This window comes from Durio zibethinus, chromosome 10 (assembly GCF_047325235.1).
Source record: "Durio zibethinus cultivar Kanyao isolate XHJ-2024 chromosome 10, ASM4732523v1, whole genome shotgun sequence".
In the NCBI taxonomy this organism is placed as follows: Eukaryota; Viridiplantae; Streptophyta; class Magnoliopsida; order Malvales; family Malvaceae; genus Durio; species Durio zibethinus.
The window spans coordinates 10,921,381-10,939,024 of NC_143171.1; the positions used below are offsets into that span (position 1 = coordinate 10,921,381).

The 17,644-nt window shown below is 30.3% G+C and overlaps 1 protein-coding gene and 1 pseudogene across 3 annotated transcripts; one reads left to right on the forward strand and one right to left on the reverse strand.

The window, feature by feature from the left end:
- Positions 1–1,530: 1,530 nt before the first annotated feature.
- LOC111292302 (RING-H2 finger protein ATL80 pseudogene) lies at positions 1,531–2,675 on the forward strand (annotated as a pseudogene). Its single transcript, XR_016345765.1, has one exon. The product of XR_016345765.1 is annotated as an RING-H2 finger protein ATL80 pseudogene (transcript).
- A 3,065-nt stretch (positions 2,676–5,740) lies between these two features.
- LOC111292885 (eukaryotic translation initiation factor 6-2-like) lies at positions 5,741–7,995 on the reverse strand. 2 transcript variants are annotated; one of them, XM_022885504.2, is made up of 8 exons: positions 7,839–7,995; positions 7,679–7,710; positions 7,503–7,599; positions 7,338–7,423; positions 7,208–7,252; positions 6,923–7,053; positions 6,338–6,448; positions 5,741–6,236 (listed from the first exon to the last, which is right to left on the reverse strand). In XM_022885504.2, exons 2-8 carry the CDS (start codon positions 7,686–7,688, stop codon positions 5,979–5,981), a joined length of 738 nt encoding a protein of 245 aa, XP_022741239.1. In that variant the 5' UTR covers positions 7,689–7,710; positions 7,839–7,995; the 3' UTR covers positions 5,741–5,978. The 2 variants fall into 2 exon arrangements, with proteins under 2 accessions (XP_022741239.1, XP_022741240.1); XM_022885505.2 differs by having other exon boundaries at positions 7,679–7,717; positions 7,839–7,919.
- Positions 7,996–17,644: the final 9,649 nt, after the last annotated feature.

Sequence of the window (17,644 nt, forward strand, 5' to 3'; positions counted from 1 at the left end):
AGGAAGGGACAGCTGCCCCTTCCGGCTACCATATACGTCCGTCTCTCGTTGTCAGGATAGGTTTTAGAAAGAGAAATATAAAAAAGGACGTGACGCTTTAGAGAGTGAATGAGGTTTTAATCCACATAATTAAAAATCATCCATGTAATCAGTGAAAATTTACACATGTCAGTCAATCCACTGATACTTCATCAATTTTAAAGAATGAATATGATTGAGCCATTTAGCGATTGGATGAAAATTAAAAAACGCAAAAAAAAAGGTAATTTGATTAAAATTAAGAAATTAATCATATAATTTGATCTTTTAAGATTCAAAATTTAACAATTTGAAATATTAAAAAAATCAATTGTACAATTTAATTATTGGTACATAAAGAATCATATCATATGTTTATTATATTATAATATATATAGATACTCGATAAATATTTATGTAAACAATTTTTTTGAATAATAATAGTAGGAATTTTTTAAATTATAAATTAGATAAATTTAAATTTATTTAAATGTTAAAATTATTAAGATAATAATAAAAAATCAAATCAATAATTTTTAAAATAAAAAATCTTAAATATGTATTTTATCATCATAATAAATAATTTTAGTTGTTTACAAATAACCTTATTTAAAAAATTATTTAATTATCAAAATCTATTAATATATTTAAAAATTACAAAGATTAAATTTATTCAAATCTTTCAACAATCCTTTTATATCTTGATTTGAATCAATAAAAAATATTTCAAAAAATTTAGGTAAGACAAAAAATTCAAACAAATTTTCATATTAAATTTTTAAATAACTAGACTATCAATAGGATTATATTTATCTCAACTCCAATTATCAAATTTATATTTTAAATATATATAAAAAATTTGATTTCATCTTTTATCACTTATTATATTGCTTTTAAATTCTAAAAATTAATTTAAAAATCATCTATTTAATTCCAATTGTCACTCAAAATTTTTTTTACAAATTTAAAACTATAAATGTAATGTGTTATATTAATTTTTATTTTTTTGATTACAACTTTTTTCAAAATATATATTATTACTATTGTAATTTCATTCTTATGAAAATAATATTTTTTCAATTTATTTTTTTATTTTTTCACATATCTCTTAATAGTTTTTATGTTTTATAATTAATTTAGTCAAAATTACAAAAGTAAAAATATGCTAATACTTATTTTATTATTTAATTTATCATTTAATAATATATGTGTTTTTATTTTTTTTTTAAAAATAATTTATTTTTATTTGATATAATTTTATAGGTGTATAAATATTATATAAACAAAAATTATGCAAATGAAAGATATGTCATTTTCTTCTTACTTATTTCAAAAAAATTATTTTTTAAAAAAAGTCAAATGTTATATATGATAAATTTTAAAAATTTAAATATACTTTTAAAAAAATTAATATATGAATATATCCATATTAAATGGGTAAAATTATATCATAAAACTCTCAATCTAGTGAGATCTATATAATAGAGAAGAGAACTACTACTAAAAGTATCAATAGAGAGAGAGAGAGAGAGAGTTGTATGCGCCTTCTTATCCGATCGAGCCGCCCACCTTTCTCTATCCCCTTATCTTCTCCTGCTCCTAGCACTCCCCAACTTTTTCTTATTTCAACTTATTTGTCTTACCATTGTTTCAAATTAAACCCCATCCTCCAAAGTAACATCCCACCTTCTTTTGTTCTGTTTGAGTTTGTTACCCTGACAAACGCATTAATCTCACATTACTCATTTACATACATCATACTTGATTCCAAATCAAGGAAATCAAAAATTTCTTTCAAACAATCTTGCAACAGGCCTTCTGATCTTTTGTTCCAGATCCAGCCTCCAGGAAGAGCAACATATATTATACCTGTAATACAGGAGAAGGTCGTAACTAGCTATGACACGTTCTCAAAGATTCCTCTCAACAGCTCATCACGCTGAGGCTCCTCCGCCAGATCAGGCAGTGACCGTGGAGTCTGACTTTGTGGTGATATTAGCTGCTCTCCTTTGTGCATTGCTCTGCGTGGTGGGTCTCATAGCTGTAGCGCGCTGCGCATGTCTCCGCCGTCGACGAACTTCTATCGACGCCAACAACAACGCCTCTCAGGCTCAGGCCTCAGCCAACAGAGGTCTCAAAAAGAAGGTTCTTCAATCTCTCCCCAAACTCACCTACATGTACGACAAAGATGCTGCAAAGTTTGCATCAGTGGAGTGCGCTATATGCTTAGGGGAGTTCGCGGAGGGAGATGAGATCAGGGTATTGCCCCAGTGTGGGCATGTCTTCCATGTGGGTTGTGTAGACACCTGGCTTGGCTCCCACTCCTCGTGTCCCTCGTGTCGTCAGATACTAGTGGTGGCCAGGTGTCACAGGTGCGGCCAGTTCCCTGCTGTTTCTGAAGCTGAAATGAAGGCCCCACAACAGAATTCCAATGCAACGAATTCTTTCTTGCCTTAGCAGTTTGGAATAACAATCAGTCCGGATTTTCATTTGTTTTTTTAACTCTCCCTTGTAATTAATCTTGGTTATTTACATTACATATGTTATACCTACGCGGAACTGTACTTCTAGTTGTTTAGTAAGTACTTACTAGTCTTTTTCTCAAAACGTTTTTTGGCTTAAGCATATCCTAGAAAAAAAAATTATATTTGATGCAATCTTTGTGTTTGAAATTTATATACAATGAATCAAATTATATTTTATTAATAAATAAATATTAATTTTTAAAATAAATATATAAAAAATAATAATTTTTTAAAATAATAATTTTTTAAAAATTTATTCATCAATGAATCGGTATTTATGTGCATTAAATATAAATCATAAAAAAATTTTAAATAAAAATTAAATAATTATTTAAAATTTTGTCATTTTATTATAATCAATTAAATTTTTAAATATTTATTTTTATTCAATTAAATCTTTAAATATCTGTTTTTATCTAATTAAATTTTTAAATATTTGTTTTCACTTAATTAATCTCTTAAAATAGATTTTGTCGATTAATCAATTTTAATCTTATAAAGATTTGATTAGTGAAAATAAACATTTAAAAGCTTAATTGATTATAAAATAATGATAAAAGTTTAAATAATTATTTAATTTTAGTTGAAAAAGACTGGATGATTACTTAACATTAATTGAAGAGCTTTATGCCAATGTTTTTTTTTTATGCAGCACAACACCAGCTTATCAACAGAAAAAGAAATATTTTGCAGTCTGAGACATCAGAACGGAAAAATAGAGAGAATTTATGCAGCAAAAAGAGAGAGAGTTGTCTAAAAGAAAAGAAAGAATGGAAAAAGAAAACCAAAAAAAAAAAAAAGAACGTCTACAGGGCAACTCTCGGTGTAAAGGTTTCGGTTCACTTTATTCGTGGAAAGTGATTGATTCCTACTTAGCAATAATGTTGCAAAGAGTAAAGAGTAAAGGCCAAAGGAGCAATTGATTCTCCCTTAGCATGCCAGAATATAAGTTTGCAAAGGTGCTACGAAGTGCAAACTGCCACGTTTTCCCTTACTTTGATTGATTAGCATGTGCTGCAACAATTGGAACGAAGAAAATTGTATCTCATGCGTTTTCCCCTATCATTTACAATATTAACAGCTACTATAAATATTTTTGTCTAGTTTCTTTTAGCATTCCCGTTTCATGCTTGACGGAGATGGGGCACTTGCACTTTCAGAAGCAATCAATACTGGAAAGAAAAGATCCTAAAAGTGGATCCACATTTATCCAACCAAATGAAGCCAAGAGAAGTGAAGGGTTGAAAACCCGGGGTTCTTTATCCTACAGGAGGCATCTCATCTACTTTTGAAATTTATGGTAGTTTAGGTGAGGGCCCGCCACCCATACGAGGTTATCCTCCCAGAATGGAGTCGCAAATATCTCATATGGTTATATGGGTCAGTTGAATAAAGTGAGAGCCGATGGTTTCTCCTCCCAGCTATGCATGATTTAACGGGCACTAATGAAAACTTATGATTTGTCCACTACACTCCCCATTAGATTAGATAATTTACGACCTTTAATGTTCAGTTAAATGTCGTTTATGACAAATACACTCGCTTCCGATTCAATGCAAGAAAACAGTTTGCTGTTTTGCCTAATTTCCCCATCCATTCACAAGATTACATATTGGCAAGCAGGCTCATGATATTTCTTTTTCCAACTAAGGAAAAGTGGCAGTCAATATGCAGACGTCACGCCACAAGCATGCCTTTTCCCACTTAAAAAAATTGACTGTCAGTACTCGGGCTTCTTGCAACAAATGCCTGCTCTTAAGCTTAAGCTTAAGCACAAACTTGTACATTCAAGCCTCATGACTACCAATAACATAGAGAAAGACGACAATAAATTGTCCAAGAAGCTCTTTCTTCATCAACTTTGTATTTCAATTACATATCCTCATTATCTTCCAAAATTCTGAACAACAATTGAGATTAAGTAATGATCAATCTGAAAGTAATTACCCACGTTGATCATTCATATGTCGTCATCATCGCTGTCACCTCCAAAGATGGCAGCCATTTTCATGGCCAGCTTTGCAGCCTTCTCCCCCCAAACCTTTTCGAATGAGGGAATTTTGGAAGAAATGGAGAGAGTTGCATCACTCGTCGACTCCAACTTTTGAACTTCTTTCTTTGTAGATTTTCTTCGTTTAAGCTAAATAGAGAAGAAACAAAAAGAGATTCGAAAATCAACCTGTCACTAAAAGTTACCGTCTCAATTTTCTAGTGGGGGTTAACGTGGCTCTTTTGGAGCCCGAGTCTTGAAAAGCGGATGTGAGTGTGACAGCCACCTGCTTCCCTGCACCTTCTAGTTTGAAGCTTTGCGCACTTGTGTATTGAGCCCTGCTTAGGATTGAAATCTCACGTCTTGAGGAATGCCACCAGGCCACTTTCTAAGTATAACATCGCGGAAAATTTGTGGTGGTTTTCAATTAGTTATCATGGATATTTGAAGGCATTCAGTCTTGATTAACATCTTATTCTTTTAGCAATACAGGGAATAGCATGGTTTTGGAATTGAGATCTTGCAGGACAGACTTTGGTTTCTCAGAGTCAGTCTACTGGTTGAATCCCCATGGAAGCTCTCTCATGCCCTTCTATCATAATTTTAAAGCAGAGAGATAGATGGAAACAGGCTTTAAACCAAGTACACAGTGTGCAACTTCTGTGCTGGTGATTCACTCAACAGAACAGTTTATTTGAAGGGAACGTATACTACTGACATATATGATTGTTAATTTTTATTTTTATTTTTGTTGCCACCCATGTTTTTGTGTATTAAGATCCCAATGCTTATAGGCTTTGTCTAAATTTGCACAAGAGCATTAGTAACTGAGTGAATTCAGGGACGCCCTGCGTTCTCCCACCAGTCATACAGGTACACCTTTACGACAGAGAACGGGGGATGGAAATTTCTGCAAATCGTTTTGGGGTACAGTGTACTTGACGTTGAAACTGTTAAGGTCCCCTCAGATGCTGTAGCAGTGACGAAGGGGCATTTACAGCAAACAAAACAAATCTCCCCCACCCAAGCCTCTTCCACCCGAGAGAGAGGGATAAAAGCAATAGACCAGGGCTACCCAATACAGGACCCTCTCGCTCTATATAAACCAGACATCAAGAATGGCAGAGTAAAAGACTAAACTAAATAGCAAGACTAAACAACTTTAAAAGATACATTCTCCTATTGATATGCTTCAGGCATCATCCACTAGCAACTCAAGTATCTATCTAATCCATTCCTCTTTAAAACAAAAGCATCATAGAATCCGGATTCCAATCCAGCTGAATAAAGAGTAAATGAAAATGACTAAGTTAGAGACATATGCCTTCTCTAAGTGATACAATGAGAACATTGATATATTAAACAAAAGTGCAGATAGGCTTAAACATAAGACCAAGAATTAGCAGCTAGTGCCCTCAGTTTTATAATGGTAGTAACATACAGAACTAGACATAGCTGTCAATTAAAGATTTTCTCATCTCATCCACAATAGCAGTAGGTTGGGCATCCCTCAACTTAAAAACACTCTCAATGACAGAGAGTTCGGTGGCGGTGGTATCTGCCCCACAAAATGCTGTCCAATCATTCACTGTCATGCCAGCAGCTATCACTTCACTACCACGGTTAACGGTCCCTGCCACCAAAGGTACCTGAAGGAGAGTCGAAAGTTCATCCAAGTCTTCAATGGACGTATGGGGGTGGACCTGCACAAGAACAAAGCAACAGGTTACTAGTTTTAAACCAAAAAGTAGAACTAAAATGTGTTTTGCTGGGTGCAGTAACAAGTAGATCCTTTTTATCTTACCAAGCCACCTCTATTAGAGAAGGCACAGTAGCTGCCCACAAGAATATTGCCAGCAATTGTCTGCCTAAAGACTTCCACTCCAAGAACATCTGCAATCAACTCCTCTGTCTCCTGATCAATACAACAGAGGAGTATGCATATTATATCCATAGACACTATATATTCAAATATGAATAGACACATGGCCAAATTAGCCTCTAATTGGTAGTCAGTCTGACAAAAGGGATCTATTCGAGATATCATAGACATGATTCCTATAAACCAATTCATTATTAAGCTTCCAGCATGAGGTACAATGAAATTTAAAATCAACATCCTAGAACCAGATAGTAAGTGGAAAATAATCCCAGTTGGAGAAGTTATGGCATATAGATGCTCAAATGTTCAACAGTGTCTGCTTTGATAACATGTAAAACAGGTGAAATGTATACACTTGCAGAAAATTTAAAAACAAGAAATAAAGCATCTATTAACAAAATGCAACTATAGACTCCATTTTTAAAACAACTATCAAATCAAAAATAAGTTACAGAAAATACCAATTAATAGAGGCAATATCAAATCGACATAAGCAATGTAAATTACCCTGTCAAGATCAGTGTGTGTAAGAGCAACATGATCATTGCATGCTATGCAATTCCCCAAGGCTGATAGCCTCTCGTCAACACGCTGAACAACAACTTGATCAGGTAGGGTGTTTCTCAAGTGCTGAAGCTCTTTAGTAAGAAAGGCAAAACAATCAAAATGAGGGTGAGGTGAACAAGTCATTTGAGCAAACAGCATACAAGTGAAGCAGATTCATAGGTAAATTAAATATAAAGAAGCGAGTAAAAGGTCAATGAAATAGATTTGTTAAAGTGGGGGAATGACCTTGGTCGGTAGTGGTGTGCGGCAAGATAAGACCATTTTTGTTCCCTAACATGAAGGCAGAGAGATTAACAGTTAGAAGCCATTTGTGGGGAAAGAAACAAAAGCAAATATGTAGATATATGAAAAGGACCTGCGCAAAGACGGCCGATGATCCTAGTGCCTGCAATGGATGTTTTAACGACTGGAATGACATCTGCTAACTCAGCCTCAAATGTGCTGGAAGAGGCAAAAGTCAAAAAGACTCTCCTTTTAGAAGTTGAGTTACATGTAACAAGAATAATGAGAGAAACCAAACCTGTAGAAGCTCTCAGATCCTCCAATTGCAACCAAACAGTAAGCGTTGGTCAACTTAGAGAAAACCCCAACCTCGCATGAGTTCTCGAACATAAGTCCTGCATAAAAACCGAATGGCTAAATAGTTAAAAACAGAGAGAGAGAGAGAGAGAAAGTAAGGATTGGGCAGGGACTTACTGGTAGCCATAATCAAAAGAGAGAGTGATGAGCTGAAATCCGAAAAAGAAAAAAGCGTATTTGTGTAAGGAAAGGAGTCAAAAGAAAAGATGAAAATATACCCTCCACCCCCAAGAATACCACAATTAACACAATCTAGTCTAGAAGAAAAAAATAATACCTTAAGCTGCTTTCAATAAAGATATAAAATCACAGCCCAATTAGGGTTTTAGCTTGCTATTTGGGGTTTTGGAAGAAAAGAATAATTTACAGGCAGAGGCTGGAGCTGCCGCAGATAAAGATAATGTGTGCTGATATATCTATATCTATATATATATATATATATATATATATATATATATATATATATTATAGAGACTGTAAATCCTAGTTCCTAAAGTTTGGGCTGTTGGTCTTTAAAAATACAATGTACTTCATTATTGGGCCCATTTCTTGCCACCCGAGGTTCAAGAGTTAAAGAAAAAAGAAAAGAAAAAGTTTTGGTCCAATTTTTATTCCACGCAAATTTTCTATTTCTCAAAAAGGCATAACGAATAAAATAAGTTCTCTAATTATATAAAAAGTGTCATTTATATTCTTATTTTTTGTTTAAGTCAATTGATCTCTAAATCTTTTTTTTTTTTTTTGTCAAATGAACTTAATTGAGATGAAAAATCATGATATGATTATTAGGTCAGTTAACTTACCTATGTCAATATTCATTTGAAAAAAAAATTACATATGCATGTTTTTAAAATTGAATTAAGTGAAAATTATTTTATTACATAAATAAAATTTAAAAACCAAGAAAAAAATTAAGAAAAAATAAAAAATGAAAGAAAAATTTCAACATTCTTAGGTTTCACATTTAAGATTCTTCTTGGTTCACTAATTACATATTTAGGTTTTCTAATTACAAAATTTGGATTTTTTTTGTTAGTTCTTAGGATTTATTATCTATAAATACCATAAAAGAAGTCTCCAACTTAGAATTGATGACCATGTCATCTATATAATAAAAAATAACTAAAGGGATAATTTTGAAAAAAGAAAATTTTGGAAAGGGAAAGACTTCATGAAAAAAAATTGAGAAAGAATGGTTTTTGAAAAAAAAAGAATAAAAAAAAGAATAGGGCAAAATGGAAAAACATAGAACAATCTAGCAGGAGATCAAGATCACTTAAGGAAGTTTCAAGCATGATGAGAGAAGATGAAAGAACTTAAAGGCTGTAGGGGTTCTTATCCCCATTTAGGTAAAAGAAGCATAGTCTAACACCATATAAAAAAAACCTACAAGAGAGAGATAACCTTTCCTTAAAGGATTGTGAGCATACCATTGGTTCGAATTATAGTGCAAGTCCCACAACAAGGAGCTGATGTGTCAATCGTGAGATTGGTGTTAAAGATAAACCTTATAAGAGTTCTGTAAAGGAAAATGTTGGAGCAACATTGAAAATATAAAATTACTACTTCTGGTAAATCTAAAATTTTGAGAAAAGACTTCAAGACGTAAAATGATGCCACTTTTCTTAAGGTTTTATTTGCCCCCAACATATTATTTACTTAATAGGTGTGTAAAAAGGTTGCAGGTAATAAACTTTGAAAATACAACGAAGCCTAATAATTAACTGTGTTTTGCACTAACAAATTCATTCTACTAAGTAATCACTGGTGTATCACAAGATTACTAAACTTCTATAAAAGTTTTTTGTAGCAAAATTTTTATAAAAGAAATATGAAGTTTGAAAAAAGAGGGAGAGTTGCAATAATTGTTTTTATATATATTTTCAAAAAATCAAAGGAGCCTTTTATAAACAGATAAGTGTTCTTTCTTACAAACATAAGTGTCTATTTTGAATAGACAAAAACTGTTTATTTTTTAACAGTTGAAACTATCCATTTTGAACAGACTTATCTTTTTATTTTGAATAGATTTAACTATCTGTCTTTATTTTTTCTTTTTCAGTATGGGATTATTTCTTATATTTTATTTTAAAAATCTCTAACAATCTTCCACTATTTTTAAAATAATCCATATTTATCTTCTAATTTAAACATTCACTTAGTAAAAACAAGTTAAAGTTAACCAAAATCGCATGGTAAACTATGCCTTGAACCAATTATTCCATTTGGTTAATCGAACTTATCTCACACAATGATTTCAACACCTAATAAATGCTTGGTATCCGGTGATACATTTATGGCTATGTGTGTGCATCTTCTTTCATGAGTGTTGTTAGAGCTAAGCTTTTAGAAATGACCACACTTCATACTCACATAAGTAGCTTTCATCAAGAGTGTTCCCATAACTATAACACTCTAACGTATTCATGTTATGGGTCTATTAAGAATATGTTACTCATCATTCCTTTACCATTACGGGTACCTAGCACTTTACCTAGGATGGTATTAAACATTACTATAATGCTAATAGTCACATACAGATGATGTGCTTTATCTTATTGAACTTAAGACTTGATGTTATACCAAGTATTGAGTCGAGTTTCTATCATGTGTGACTTTACTTCATAAGCTTGAGTCCTATCCCTATTGAGGTCTTTTTTACCAAGTCTTTAACAAGACTTTTTGTTAAAAGATCTACCAAGTTTTCACTTGATCTCATATAATTTATAATGATCACTCCATCTAAAATTAATTATCGAACATAACAATGTCTTAATCCAATATGTCTACACTTTTCATTATATACTTGGCTATATGCCCTTACTAGAGTTGTTTCACTATCACATCGGATAAAAATTAGAGAAATTGGTTTAGGTAATAAAGGTACTTTACATAATAAATTTTTTAGCCATTCAACATCTTTGTCTATTACGGTTAATGCAATAAACTTGACTTTCATGGAGGAATTCATTATGCATATATTTTTTTGAAACCCCAAGAAATGGCATTCTTACCAAGTACAAAGATCTATCCGCTTGTAGATGCATAATCTTTCATATTAGTAATCCAACTAACATTATAATATCCTTTTATAATTGAAAGATATCCACTATAACAAAATCCATAATTGATTGTTTTCTTCAAATATTAAAGTACTCTTTTAACTGCTTGTCAATGCAAGTTACTTGGATTACTTGTGTACTCACTCAACTTTCCAATAGCAAATGTTATGTCTGGCCTTGTACATATCATTGCATATATCATACAACCAATTACTCTTGCTGATTGCAATTGATCGATTTTTCTACCAATATTAGATACTAATTTCAGTTGAGAATCCATGGGTGTAGATACTAGAATATAATAAAAAAGATCAAACTTTTTAAGTATTTTTTTAATATAATACGATTGTGACAAGGTTATGCCACTATCATTTTGGATTATTCTAATTCCAAGAATAGTGTATGGTACACCCATATATTTCATTGAAAAGTTATTTGATAATTTTTTTTTATTTTCTTAACTTGTTTTGAATCAGTGCAAAATATTAGCATATCAACCACATATAAACATATTATGACTCTTTTGCCATTTTTAAATTTGCTATATATCATTTATCTGACTCATTAATTTTAAAACCATTAGCAAGAATGATTTCATCAAACTTTTGGTGCTATTGTTTTGGTGCTTGCTTAAGTCTATACAAGGACTTTACAAGCTTACAAACCTTATTACTCTTGATTTGGAATAATAAATTCTTCCGGTTGTTTCATATATACTTCTTCTTTTAATCCACCATTTAAAAATGTCGCCTTTACATCCATTTGATGTATAATTAAATTATAAATCGAGGCCAGTGAAATTAAAAGCTAATTGTAGCAATTCTAGCTACTAGAGCATAAGTATCAAAGTAGTCTATCCCTTACTTTTGTGTAAAGCTCTTGGCTACCAACCTTGTTTTAAATTTATCTATGATTTCATCCACTTTTATTTTTTTTTTGAAAATCCGTTTACAGCCTATTGGATTAGAACTTGGTGGAAGGTTAACCAAAATTTAAGTGTCATTTCCCATTATTGAGTCCATTTTATCCTTTATTGCTTCTTTTCAAAAAGCAAAATCTTGAGATTTTATTGTCTCTTTATATGTAATAGGATCAGACATTGCATTAAAACAATAAAGAATTTTATTGTTTATACTTTCACAATCCCTTCCACAAGAAACATAAAAAAGTTTGGTCCAAAATCTTTTACTTTTCTAACCCTTTCACTTGTCCTTATTTCTTGACAAGATTTATCACTAATTTTAGTTTGTTCCAATGGATTTGAAATTTTTTTTCCATTTGTAGGATGAATTACTTATAGTTGTCTCCAAATAGATTTAAATAAATTTTCATAAAAAATTGCATCTCTTAATTCAATAACAGTGTTAACTGAAATTGAATCATTTAGTTCAAAAACCATGAACCTATATGCTTTACAATACTTTTGCATATCCTATAAATATGTATTCTATTCATTTTTCACCAAACTTTTTCCTTTTAGGTTTTGAAATTTTAACTACAACTTTACATCCCAAAACCTTCAAATTATTAAGTTTTGGTTTTTTTTTTTCCATTACTCATATGAGGTTATTTTTGTTTCTTTATTAGAAATTTTATTTAGTATATGATAAGCTATTAATAAAGCTTCACCTAAAAATCTTAGTCCAAGACTAGAGTATGATAACATTGCATTTATCATTTATGTTAAGATCATGTTCTTCCTTTTAGCTACACTATTATGTTGTGGTGTATAAAGAGTAGTAACTTGGTGGATTATTTCGGAGGATTCAAAATAAGTTAGACTATAATATTCTCTACCTCTATCTGACCTCAAACACTTGATAAAAGATTCACACTGAAGTTCAACTTCAGATTTATATATTTTAAACTTATCAAGTACTTTATTTTTGGAATATAAAGACAAACATAACAATATCTAATACAATCTTCTATAAATGTGACAAAATATTTCTTTCTAGATATTGTGGAAGTGTTATACATATCACAATTATCACTGTAAATTAACTCAAGTAACTTTATATTTCTTTTAACCTTAGGAAAATGATTTCTGGTAATCTTTTTCAAGACGCATGTATTACATTTATTAATGTTTTGACTAAATTCATAAATTAACAGAAACTTACTCATATCATGCAATTTTTTATAATTTAATTGACCTAGTCTATAATGCCATAAATATGAAGATTCAACCATGTAAGCAGAAATAACATTCTTATTTTTATTAATAATATTGAGTTTGAACATTCTCTCATACATTTACTCTTTCCCAACAAAAAATTTTTCCCTTAGATAGAATAAATTTATTTACCTCAAATACAAGTTTAAAATCAAACTTGTTCAACAGATTTTCAAACACTAAGTTCTTCCTAACTCCTGGTACATAATAAACATCATTCAAAGTTAGAGTTTTTCTAGAATTGAATTCAAGGTCAACAGTCCTTTTGCCTTTAATTGTTGCTATAGAAGAATTTCTCATGTAAAAGACACTGCCATATTCACTTGGTTTGAATGTTGTGAACATACTTTTATCTTTGCACACATGTTTTATTATCCTAATCCACTATGATTCATCATTTTCAAGCATGTTGATCTTGGAAATTATGGCAACAAATTTTTTTAGAAATATTCCCTTTTGATGAATCATTTTTTTAGAAGTATTCCCTTTTAATGAATCATTTTTCTTTTGTAGTAATTGATATTTTTTCTTGAAATATCCTGGCTTACCACAATGATAACATGGGCCTTTCTTATTCTTCTTGAATTTAGGCACATTAGCAATTTGCTTGAAATTGAACTTTTTTTTGTCAAGCTTTGCAGTCTATCTTTCCTCTAAAACATAAACTTTGGCATCACCATAACCAAAATTTTGTTCTTGCTTTCGGTGTTCCTCTTTAATTTGAAGATGATTAGCCAAAGCTTCTATAGTGATTTCCCTTTTTTTATGTTGCAGATTTCTTTTAAAGTCTTATCATGATGGAAGAAGTTTGTTTATTATAAAGGATATAATAATTGTTTCATCCCATACAATATTATATTATTTAAACTGATTAAGCATTTTTTTAATTTCACACAATTGTTCAATCACAGAATGTCCATCAACTATATGATAATGATTGAAATGACTAATAAGAAATTTCTTACTTGTTGCATCTTCGGTCATATACTTGATCTCTAATTGGTTCCATAACTCATTTGCAATAGCTTTTTTTTAGTATGTATCAAATTGGTTATTAGACAGATTGTTCAAAATATGATCTTTATACATATAGTCTGTATTATCAAATTTTTACCTCTTTCTTGTTGTAGCAATAGATTTTTTTGTTCACTTTCTTCTGGCTTGGGAGTAGTTAGAACAAATACAACGTTTAAGATTGAAAGTAGGAAATGCTTCTTCTTCTACCATTTTTAAAAATTTTCACTATTAAAATGATCCAATTTGACAAAACTAGAAGCCAATTCCCTGAGCGTTATTTAATAACCATTGTTGAATCGAATAAAATCCTAAAATTGTTAAAGCAAACATAAAAAATCTGCAATTACTACTTTTAGTGAATCTAAAATTTTGAGAAAAGGCTCTAAGGTGTGTAATGATACCATTTTTCTTAAGGTTTATTTGCCCATAAAATATCATTTATTTAGTAGGCGTGCAAAAAGGTTACAGATAATAAATGTTGAAGATACAATGAAATCCAGTGATTGATTGCATTTTGCACTAACGAAATCAGTCACTGAGTAATCACCAATGTATCACAAGATCATTGAACTTCTATAAAGGTCTTCTGTATCAAAATTTTTATAAAAAAAATTTAGAATTTGAAGAAAGAGGGAGAGTTTTAAGAATTGTTTTTGTATATATTTTTTGAAAACCAAATGAGCCTTTTGTAAATAGATAAATGTTATTTTCTACGACATGACTATCTATTTTGAATAGAAAAAAGTTTTCTATTTTTGAACAATTGAAACTGTTCATTTTGAATAGTTAAAACTATTCATTTTGAATAGACTTATCTCTCTATTCTGAATAAACTTAACTATTTGTTTTTATTTTTTTTTCCAATGTAAGATTATTTATCATATTTTATTTAAAAAATTTCTAACAGAAAATAATCAAACCACAGCACCAGCCCACTCCCTAAAAATGGCCAGAGCCCTATTTATGATGACGTTGATAATCATGCTTTTTCTGATACTTCTTTGTTTGCAATTTTTTTTTCAAAATTTCATTATGATTTCATTCCCAAAATTTTGCTTATGTTTAGTGCATCAAACTTGGGTTTTTTTTTAATTTGGTTTGTTTTTAAATTTGTTTTACTTTTTTGTTTTTTGATTTTTGAAATTAGTCAACAACATTATTTGCATGCCTTCAAATTTATGCATTTTTTTGTTTAATAATTCTTTATTATTGTTTTGTTTCATGCATGTTACCTTCTCTTTAATGTTATTTGTTTGGTTACTAAGAAAATACTAAAAAAAAATTAGAAATTTAATGCTTTTAATTATTACAGTGAATAAAAGTGGAGAATTGATAAGCAAAGCCCCAACAAGATAGCAATAGTTAGAGCCCATATGACAAATTTCAAGAAATATTTCCTAAGTGAATTTTCTTGGGAAGGTAAAGCTTGGAACTATGTTATGCAATACATGAGATAGAAATAACCAAACAAAAACTATGAAAGTAGCCATGTAAAAGTCACCATGAGTATAGACTGGTGGATTGTGGAGATGCTATTGAATGTGAGAAAGAAGTAAGCTATGATTGGAAAAAATTTAAGGATTTTAGGATTGGTTAAGTGCCTATTTTGTTACAGGGTGTTTGGGTTAAGACCAGCACTTGGCAATCACAAAAGATCTCATTTGCTTCTTGTTACTTATTCATCAAATACTACCACTGTTGCAAATTCTACTAAAGTTGACAACAATATGATAGATTTAAGCTTGCCTGCTCCATTGGAAGATGATGAGTTTAGTGTGGTATTAGATACATAAATTCAATATGCGGGTTATTGAGCAATTATGGGAATTTATGTGGATCTGATGCTACAACATTTAATGTGTTTATGCATTGTTTTATACTTTGATTTTTTTTTGTACTGTAGTTGCTAATATTTCTTTATTTATAGATGAAATCATTATTTTTTTGTAGCCTTTTTCTTTTTTTGATAATTCATTTTATTCTTCATTGTTGCTGACCCATAAATTTGTTTCAGTCTATTCTTAATTTGGACCCAAGTTTATTCCTTTATGAACTTTTTTTTTGTTATTGGACATTTTTTTATTTGAATTTTTATATTAAGTTACATGTAGAGAATATCAAAATTTCTTTCTTTTAAACTTTTAAATTTCATGAACTGAGTAGATTATAAGATTTCTATGAATTCCAGGAAATAATAAGTAGTAATGTAATAAATTGAAGACTTATCATATTATTTTTTCGATCTCACATGAAAATGGTAGTAATAAATCGATGTCGGGATAAATTTATAAAATTAGTAGAAAATGATATTATTGTTGCCTTTTTTTTTTATTTTGACAACTGTTCATCTTAATTTGATCAATATGCAATTGTCTTATCTTGGCTTGAATCTATTATCATTTTGATTTAAAGATTCAAGAATTTGTTAAATGTTTGTATGACTTTATGCATATGGCTCCTTATGTTTCTTTACATATTAAGCTGTTCAAGCAACATTATATTCTTTGGTTATTAGTTTGTAATATAAAGTAATGGTCCTTTCCTTGAATATCATATTTAGTTTAAGACTTGAACATCATTTCTTTTCTATGTTAAAAATTAAGTCATATGTGGCTATTTATATATTGTCAAGTTGCAAAGCAATTGGAGAAGTTCAAAACTACAATTTTTACTTAGATGAGTACACTTGCTATCAAGCATAGAGCAATAAACCTTAGCCAAGGCTTCCCCAACTTTGATGGTCTAGATTTTATTAAAAAAGTAGTAATTCAAGCCATTAAAGATGGGAAAAACCAATATGCTCAAAGATATGGGGTTCCAAACTTTAACAATGCCATAGTTGCTTGCTTTAAAAAGGATATTGGACTTGTCATTGATCTTGAAAAGGAAGTTATAGTTACCTTTGGGTGCATAAAAGCCCTTGGTGCAATAATGTTAGGCTTAATTAATCTAGTGATAAGGTGATCCTCTTTGCTCCATTTTGTGATTCTTATGAATCGATACTATTTATGGCTGATGCTAAAATAAGTGCATCGCATTGTAGATATATTGTGTAAGTTTATCTTTTTTTTTATAAATAGTTTACAATTTAAACATAGTCCCGATGTGTAATGTGGGCTACACACTTGTTAAGATTAAAGAACTTGATCTTTGGATGGTGTAGCAAGTATCGACGGTAAAGCTAGGTTGAAAAGAAAATTTCATCTTTTATATTTTATTATTAAATTGATATTTAAATGTCATTTATGTGATAAAATCATTTCAAATTAAGTTAGTTTTAATACAATGCATATGCCACATTATCCGATTTTGTTTATGTAGACACCAACATAGGCAAGTTAACTAAACTGTTAATCACATCATCTTTTATCATCTAAATTTGGTTCATTAGAAAAAATTAATAAATGAAGGGTTCAATTGACTAGAATAAAATAAAAAATTATATTTTTTATATAGTTGAAGGGTTTATTTTATCATTATGCCTTTTCAAAAAAAAAAAATGTTGGGCCATTGGTGACATTATGATATTTATTTATCTAGAAACTTGTTTTCCTGAGTAAGAATATTGCTTTATTGTGAAGTTACAAAACAGTATCAAATTGCATTTCAACTTTTGTTTTAATTAAAAAATGAATAAGAGTGCAAATTCAGTGCAGTTGAATTTGGTTGGTTTGAAAATTATATGAAGGTTTGAGGGGTATTTCGTTAGGCCTAACAATTTTAGATATGACACAGAACATGATACGAAAATGATACGTCATTACCAAAATAAAGTCTTTTAGTAAGGGTTTTGACTCTCCTTAAAATTTCATCTAATCCTCACTCATT

Excerpts from the sequence above, each read along its gene's own strand:
- LOC111292885 (XM_022885504.2), bottom strand. Across the intron at positions 7,424-7,502 it reads GGATCTGAGAGCTTCTACAG|CACATTTGAGGCTGAGTTAG; the intron begins GTTTGGTTTCTC and ends TGCCTCTTCCAG. Across the intron at positions 7,253-7,337 it reads CATCGGCCGTCTTTGCGCAG|GGAACAAAAATGGTCTTATC; the intron begins GTCCTTTTCATA and ends CCTTCATGTTAG.